The sequence below is a fragment of the Embiotoca jacksoni genome, unplaced genomic scaffold (assembly GCF_022577435.1).
Source record: "Embiotoca jacksoni isolate LCO1_2020_lvr unplaced genomic scaffold, fEmbJac1.0.p SCAF_1, whole genome shotgun sequence".
In the NCBI taxonomy this organism is placed as follows: domain Eukaryota; kingdom Metazoa; phylum Chordata; class Actinopteri; family Embiotocidae; genus Embiotoca; species Embiotoca jacksoni.
In genome coordinates, this window is record NW_027185229.1 from 17,470,293 (window position 1) to 17,479,457 (window position 9,165).

Sequence of the window (9,165 nt, forward strand, 5' to 3'; positions counted from 1 at the left end):
GATCAGTCTTTACCATACCGCTGTCTCTAACGCGTGAATTTGTTCTGAATTTATAAATGCCTATATTTATTGGCAACGGGAATTGAATTCACATTAATGCTTTTCTTTTTTTACATACTTGTGAAGGAGGAGAAGGATTGCTGCAGTTTTAGTTGTGATGTCAGCAGCTATGGTAATTACATCAAGAAAAATACAGACACAGTATCTCTTGCCAAATTGACTATAAATGATCTTCAATGTATCTTCAATATGCTTGTAAAACAAAAGAAAATTCCGAAGCAACACACCAACAACATTGGAAATGTGGTCGGTAAAGAACAGAGTGGTAGATGATGTTCCACTTCTGAAACATAAGTAAATCATGTTGTAGACATGACAGCAGCTGTATCCAGTGGACAGGCCGTTAGCTTTTGCAGCGATCTGACATTGGTAGTCACCAATCTAACAAGAAAAAAAATTACATGCGTGCACAAAAGATGATGAATTCCTATATCAATAATCTATCTCATTTAAATATAATAGCATACAATTGAGGGCGGTATAATGTATCTATATATAGTTCTTCTCTGCATGCATTTTTTTTGCACTGCTGGTGATGAGTCTTTAGTCACGTAGCTGCTTTGTTTCAGCAAGTGTTAAAGGTACCCTGTGGAGTTTTTGAACACTAGCAATGCAATGGTGCAATGGTGCAATGTTTTTACAAGCATGTCCCAGTTTTGTGGTTATCATGCACACACACACAGACGCACAAATGGAAGTGTCGCTATACATATCCTGATAACAATTTTATGGCACTTCACCGATCTAGTTGGTAACCGATCCACAGAAATGTGTTACCAAAGGGAGGGAAGAAGAAGACTGCTACCTAAATGTGAATTGCAAACAATGTAGTCTTAAAAATTTTTAAATAGGCTTGGAATTTGTTTTATTGGGAAGGTAATATCTTCTAGCAAAAGGAAACTTTTCTTTGTCCTCTGGAGTGCAGCCCAGCATATGAAAAGCTATACACTATTACTCTTAATGCTGTACAGAAAACTGGAAAGTGTCCACAAAAAAAAAAAAAAATTACACTACAGAAAAAAGAAAGAGGAACATTTTATTATATAATTTTTTTAATTGGTTTTGATGGATACTACTATAATGGATAAGAAAAGTGAAGGAGCCATTTGTTAAAAGTGTACATTTTAAGTTATTGTTAAAAGTGATGCAATTTTCCAGGAGACAGCCAAAGAGTGATCAAATAAATCCACTGGAAAACACTTGATGGTCTATTTGAGAAGTTGTTGAGTATCATGTTTACATTCAAAAATCGAAGTTTGGTTCAAATCCTCTGACATACACCTCTGTTTTCACATTGTCATAAAACTGTGGAGTACTATGATTTTGTAGACAGTAGCTGCCAAAATATTACACGTCTAGCACTTGCATTATTTTCAATGAAAATACGACAGTGTCTTGTAATTTAATTTCCTTGAGTTTACACAGACTCCGTGTCAGGGCACACGGAAACGTTTCATCTCGTATGTTGTTGTTTTTTTTAAAACTCAATACATAACCAAACACTTTCAATTTAATGAAAAAACAAACATAAAATATGTGTTTCGAGAAAGTGATTGAATCAGAAATCAGAAATTTGGAAAATAACACAAGGTTGCGAGTGTTTACTCACACTTGCCCTGTTTGCGCTGGGGAAATCATCAAGATTATTTTTCAAACTGCATTTTCCATCAGTAAGGACACCGCAAAATGAGCACTCAAACTTGAACACAGTTTTTCATACTCTACCACAACTGTTTGTGAAAGTTAGAGTATCCTCACTGACCTAAAATAATACCGTTTTAATTTAACTTTTTAAATGAAATGTCCTGCATTTTACATAATTATCATAATTGTTTTAACTGCACAGTAAACAAAACTATGTTAATAGAAACCTACAAATTCTGGAGCAAACTGTGGTATAATTAAGGGTGGATGATTTCACAGGCTGTTTCAGCCAAATGAAGCACATTTTTCACAGCGGGTCAGTTTGAGACAAACATGCAGGGGTGCTTTTCCCAAACGACACCGCTGGCCACTGCTTAACTACCACAACGTGACGCGAATTACGTACCAGCTCTCGCTTCTCCAAAACCAGACCACAGTCCGACAAAGTTGGCTCCCTCATAGTTTAACTCATCACAGTTCAAATAATGTTATCACTAACACCGCATTGTTTTCAAATGTCTCCAGTCTAATTAAAAAAAGATAGATAAGCCGGTCATTACATTTGAAAGCAAGAAGCAAAAGGGTGAGCATCTCCAGCAGAAGGATAAACAGCGAATTATCTGCACAAAAGTGAAAAGTGATTACAGATGCGATGTTTCCCCATCGGACCATTTAGTGGGTGGCACAAGCAGCTGCTGGAGAGACAACAGATAACAGTACGCTGTGCCCATCTCTGATTGAGACTGAGCATATGTTATTGAGGCTATTTTAAAAAGCAGGGCGTTTGCTTTGAGATGATGTGTCAGTACTGTACATATTGAACCAATTATCCAGAAAACATAAAGAGGACCTTGATGATAACGGTGCTGTTGCCAACATCAGTGATCAGCTGGCATCCTGCTGGCACAGCAGTGCATCAGGACCTCATTACTAACATTAATAACTCGTTTGCTCACTGACATTCTGTTTGCAGCGAGCAGTAATGGAGTTATTTGAAAATGGCCATTACATTTGTCAAATAATTATTTAAAATCTGTTCCTTGAGGTCCTAATTTTGCAAGGCTTTACTCCTTTACCCTTTTTTTTTTTTGTGGCTGTATTAACAATTTTTAAGTACAACAATTAAATTTTCTATAATAAATGATGAGCAATGCTTTTAAAAGACGGACACGGGGCTGCAATTCGAAACCGCCCAACAACAAAAAAAAAAAGTGTCTGCATTCGTTTGCCTGAAATAGAGTTTTCAGAACCGCAACAGCAGTATGAACATCATGATACTGTGGAAAGTGATGATGTTTGTATTAGGGAGAAAAGACATGTAAAACTGTTTTTCCACTGATGATAAATCCCTCAAACGTCATCATGAAAATTAAGCGTCGCTGTCAATTTTATCGACAGGTATAATTTTAAATCCAGTGTGTGGTTTAAGAAAGGAAATATCCTTTTCCAGCCTTTCATTGCTCCTTTTTTTTGTTTTTTTTTTGTTAAACTTTAGCAATAGTGTCTATGATGTAAACTTAAATAAAGATTTATGTCAGCTCGCCTGAAACGGTAGATAAACACAGTTACTTGACGGTGCTCAGTTGGATTTATCCCCCACCACCTTCCAGCCGGTCTGCCACTTGGCCTGTATTGCCTTTCTGCTGTGTGTCAGAGGTCTGGTGAGACATGCCATATGAGAAAACTCAGCTGTTAGGGGGCTTGTACGGCTACAAGTCTATAAAGCTGCAAACTGAGGACATGAGGACGTGGAAGCATGGAACTGGGGGATTTTTGGGGTGGGGGTTGGGGGGGGGGGGGGTGACTCAGAGAGGAACCATTCTCCTGTGTTACATCACTGCTTCTTGCCTATGGAGGATGATTGGTGCCACAGGACCAAATACATTAAATATGTTTGGACACAAACGTACTTGTATGCTTATGGTAAGGGGTTACAGTTGCTACAGTTATAATGCCAGCAAAAGTGTATGATGAAATTTTAAATTCCTCGCCTTGCATCGACTAAAACCCTAAAAAAAAAAAAAATTTTAAATCATCCTGTTATTACAATTTCATATTTCGATGGTGTTTTTTCCAAGACAAAAAATACCCGAATGCCCCACAGTGCTTTAATGCAACTCCACACCTAGTCCTTTATTCTGTACATGTAGATTCATGTCGAGGCAAATAGTCTCCACCCACCCCACCCTGCAGCCACCCCACTCCTCCCCTCCCCTCCAGCTCGAGCTGGCTGTTCAATGACATGGAAAGCCCCCCCCCCCGGGATCGGTTCTTTAAGTTTGTGACGTATGAAACCGTGGCAGTCGAATCGGTGTTTAACAGACTGACACTGCAGTTCCAAAAACAGAAATGCTCAGCCATGGCATTAACCCCTTATTTCACTCATGATATTTCTGGTAGCATATATTTAAAAAAAAAAAAAAAAAAAAAAAAAAAACACCACATAAATGAGGTAATAACGTTAAAAACGTAATTATCGCTGGAGGAGGTTTTTAAAATTGGGATAAAAATCTGGATGACCGACAATGAAGAGTGCCTGTAGACATCACTCCCATGTCTCAACTATTTTAATCGTTCTTGGTAGCATAATAGAGCCCAACAAATACATGTGTGAGAAGCAATGTGAGCACAACGTTGGTCCATAAGTGTCAAGAAATTGCAGTTCAGAGATACCAAAGATGTTTGTGTTTAAGAAAGATAATTGATATTACATAGGTTAACTAACAAAATATTTTGTTAAAAAAAAAGCCTTTACCCTTTCTTTCTAACAATCCACAATTTTATGGAGCTTAGCCTAAGGTAACACAGACGAATGTATGTTTTAAAAAAAAAATGGACATCAGCAGATATATCATAATCATATTTTAAACTGTAATGTGTCAGTATTTGCCTAATATCAAATATGTCACAGGTCAGGCTGTTTTTTTTTTTTTTTTTTTTTTTCCAAAGGAGTCCGGTTGTGGGAATCTGTGGGAATCTTTTCGTATACAGCAGCAGTAGAGCATCAGTAGATTGCTTAGCTTCCGTGCCGGTACAGCCGCCTGTTTCTCCAAACTGGGGATGTGCCGTCTCCTGTATACTGCAGGTGATACAATGACTATGGATAAGCACCCTACTTTAAACAATCAGAACTATCTCTTTAAAGTCCATACCCCAACCACAGCGAGCAGATTTATGGGGAACGAGTCAATAGGGAAAAACCAAATTTTGACACAACACCATTGTACCATATTCAGTAATCCATTTCATTTTGTGATTAGGGTTTCGGTTAGGGTTTTTAATACATATATCTATATATATACTGTATATGTATGTTTTATATATATATATGTATATATATATATATATATATGTATATATATATAAATATATTAAAGCACAGAGTGGAACAGCTAAGATAGTTTGACCTTATCTAGATACTGTAGATGTGTCCGTGGCTGATATCAACACTAACACTTGTATTTAGCTGGCCCATCAGGCTTTTTCCACGGCTGAATCTCATGGTTCACCGATTTCCGTGCAGCACCAGTAATCCCAAATTGGGTCGCCCATAGTCCAGAACCACGTTCGTACTCCAGTGGCATTAATCGCCCCTCATACTTGCACATCCATCCACAAGCCAACAGCGCTAACTATCGCCCCGATCCACTCTCTACCTACGCACATGACAGCAAACAAGACACAGATTTTCACCTCCACATAAACCCGAGACCAAAACTACTGCCGGCCAATAAATGCAACTTGGGGCACCTCCACAAACACCGGCGCAACAAAACAACAACAAAAAAAAACCCCAACAGGCTAAAACGATGGAGCAACCCCGGTAAACCGGAGGAGATAAAGTCCAACACTACCAAAAGTGCAGTCACAGAGTGCATACAAGGGTGTTGTATAGTACGTTTGCTGAGAATTGATGGCATTCGCGCCGTGTTGTGTGAATAACCAGAAAGGTGTCCAACAGAAACCGCAAGACCGGACGCGGGACTGCTGTAGTTATAACGCAGGGATAGTTTGCGCCACAGTCCAGCTGCCTAATCAATAACATGCACACACATCACGGAGGCGAAGAGTCTCAGCAGCAGCAGCAGCAGCAGCAGCCGGACGGTATAAAAAAATTAAAAAAAACTCGCTTCGGCCCGGAAAACCGTTATGAATTCAGGCAAAACGATACCGCTGAAAAATATCGTATTTCGACAACCAAAACTCGCTTTTACCCTCGAATAGAAACCCCCCCCGCACCACCACCTCCACCACCCTCCACCCTCCACTGAAGCGCCAGACGCCGAGTAGTTGGGGAGCTAAACCCGTGTTTCTCGCATGTACTTACCAGATTGACAGTCTTTGTGTTTGGGCAAGGTTAAAAACATTAAGGATAAAATCCACCAGTAACTCGGTTCCCGTATTCTCCGCATGTTAGACCGCTCATCGAGAGCAACAAGAAGGCGAGAGGGGGGTGACAAAGTTTGCGTGTCTTTTCTTCCTCTTTGGAAAAAGATTTTTTTTTTTTTTTTTTTTTTTTTTTCACATACACACTACCGAAGCTGAAATGAAGTTGGCACAGCGGCCGGGAAGGCAGAGCATCAAAGTATCAACAAAAAAAAAATAATAATAAAAAAAAGAAAGGGTTGGCGGTCAGGATGCAGTCACTGCTTTTGCTTTTTTTTTTTTTTTTTTTTTTTTTTTTTTTTTTTAAAACGACAGATGTATTCGCCTGCGGTCCGAGCTGAGGCTCTCAGCCTCGAGGAATAAAACGTTACGCACACCACGGCTGGGCACAAACACTTCAAAATCTGTTGCTGGACTCCTCCGTTTCTGCAGCGGGCTTCCAGATAGCGACATTCCCGAAGTGTTGAAGGGGTCAAATCGGCGATCAATCGCTGTCTTTAACTACAAGGGAGCGAAAAGTAGTCGAATAATATTGATCGCACGTGGTCATTATTAAGTGATTATCCGCTGCGTCGGCGACACGAATCAGAAAAGTGGAGCTCGAAACGTCCCGTTCTTCCATCCAGGAAGTATACTTAGCGGTCAGGCGTGCACGGATGTGTGGCTACTGGTCTGGTCCCATCCTACCCGGACGGAGGGAGCCTGCTGCACGGGGCGGGGGCAGCGGAGGGAGGAGGGGAAGGAGGGGAAGGAGGGTTGGGGGGAAGGAGGGTGGTTCTTGGATTTGCTGAATGCAAAATGACTCGGAACGGACCCAGAGGCTGTTTCTGTATTAGGCGCTATGACGAGAAAGACTCCAGAAACCAGTGTCAGCTTGCGTTGTCACCATGCACACTGGATTCCGCTGCCTCTTTTTTTTTTTTTTTTTTTTAAATGTTGCATCAAACATGTTGCATCAAACATGATGAAATATTGTTCGAATATTATGCGGCTGAGGCCATTGGATTTGAAGCCTGGTTCAGAAAGAGAAAAGAGAAAATAGTCCCCCTGCTGAATCCACTGGTTCCAGCCCCCTTCCTGTCATCTCCCCTGCTCTGCTGCTTCCTCCCAGGTCCCATTATTGAAATGACCCTTCTGTGGCCACACTGTGATGCCCCTTTGCCTCCTGCTGGCAGAGCTGTGAATGGAATACTTTAGCAGTAATCATCACCTGGAATATCATCGTGTGCGAGTGTGTACTGATGGGAGAATTATGCATCCACATGGTGATACTCCCCTAGGTAAATGTGTAGTCAGTGGTGTTCTTGCAGAACTATCCAGCTGGACATTTAATTTGAGGAATCTGATTAAATTTCTCATTTAATTACCCAGTTCTCTGCAGGGCCATTGAGGACAGTCACAAGGGCCCTTTGCTTTTAATGTGGGCCATCTGCTTCCTCTCCAAAATGCCTACCTTTTTCAAAGCCCCCACATCCTCGTGGGCATCCTCGCACGATCCTCCAGGCTGCACTACCTCCGTGCACACCGCAAAACACCTCCGGGGTCGACAGTTACTCCGGATCTCACCGTATTCTCATTGATCAGGTGCAATTAACCCGAACAGAAGTTTATGAATACTTTTCAGTTTTGTTTTCAATCTTGTTTTCCGTCAGATGACACATCAGAGGAGCACTTTGATTTATCATGCGGATTGCGAAAATTATTCTGCAGTAGGCCCCAGCGCACTGACCCTCAGGCCAATGTGAGGAGGTAGATCTCCCCCGACCAACATACCATCACAACACAACACAGCCAAATAAAGTTAGGATTTTTAAATCCTTCTCTTCAATTATATGTAAATTGTCAGTATAGTCAGGAATCATATTCATTTCTGACATAATCATCTTAACTCATGCTTCACACCAGATTTCAACCATATCTTATCAGTGAGAAGAGTTTCCTTAATTGAATACATGTTATAGGCCTATAGATCAATTGTTGTGTAGTTTCGTGATCTAAAGTCATTCTTTAAAGAAATGAAAAGGCCATGGTCACATATGTAGACATACTTCAACCAATAAGTCACAAGTTCTCCTCAAAGCTAACATGATTCAGGCTTATAGATTCAATTAAAAAAAAAGAATGTAAGTGGTCCACCTTGTGCCTTCTTGGCATTAAATATATTTCAAATAACAATAAAAGCAAACAGATAGGTGACATGCTCTTTGCAATTTATCGTATCTTGTCAATATTGAAAACAAGAGGACTTCTTCGTCAGGTGCGTGTACTTGCCTGCGTTGAAACTATATTTTCTCAAGAACAACAACACGTGGAGGTCTCCCTGTGAGCAGTGTATGCACTGTGGGTTTCCCAAACGTGTAAAATTAGCAAACCTTTAGACTGCATTCATGGCATCCAACCAGCAAGCCTGACAAATGCACTCAGATGATTTTGGTCTAATTTGATCATGCTTTGTATCTTTCTGAAATTACATAAAAGCAATCACAGTTAAAAAAAAATTAAAAAAAAAAAAAAAAAAAATCGAAAATATTTTTTCCGTCCAAAAAGAATCACACTGAGCTTCATGCCAAGACCTTGAAAATTCACAAGAGTCCCAAACTACTGCACCACTTCCCACTGCAAGTCTTCACAGTCTCTTTTAGTTTCATGAAGCATTTGTAATGTATGCTGTGACATTTGACATTCTAATCTTTTTCACCCCAAAGGCCTCCTAACACTTTCTCCGACAGTTAAATTGTGCCTCAGACTAAAAAAAAGAAAAAAAAGAAAAGAAAAGGAAAGTTGAGATATATATGATTCATGTGAGTCCAGCAATGACACCAGCATCGTCCCACAGGCTTCTCCTTCCTCTTTTCCCTTAAGTGGTTTGAGAGTCACACTTGTATTATTTTTTCAAACACATTTCACATGTTGACAGTCGCTACATAATGTACGACTGGGTGCATCAATTATGTAATGCAATTCAGGCTATGACCATATATAATTTATGTGATTCTCAATCTCTTACATTATTTAATCAAAAGCTATTTTTACAATTATTACTCTCCCCAAATAGTTTGATCTTTTGTTGGTCTG

The 9,165-nt window shown here is 40.0% G+C and overlaps 1 protein-coding gene across 1 annotated transcript in view; it reads right to left on the minus strand.

The window, feature by feature from the left end:
• ca16b (carbonic anhydrase XVI b) overlaps positions 1-6,956 on the minus strand; it is a 94,907-nt gene extending 87,951 nt beyond the window's left edge. The window contains exon 1 of the mRNA XM_069144378.1: positions 6,032-6,956. Within this exon, the coding sequence (XP_069000479.1) occupies positions 6,032-6,116 (85 nt within the window). The 5' untranslated portion in view covers positions 6,117-6,956. The remainder of the gene's footprint in view (positions 1-6,031) is intronic.
• Between the last annotated feature and the right edge of the window lie 2,209 nt (positions 6,957-9,165).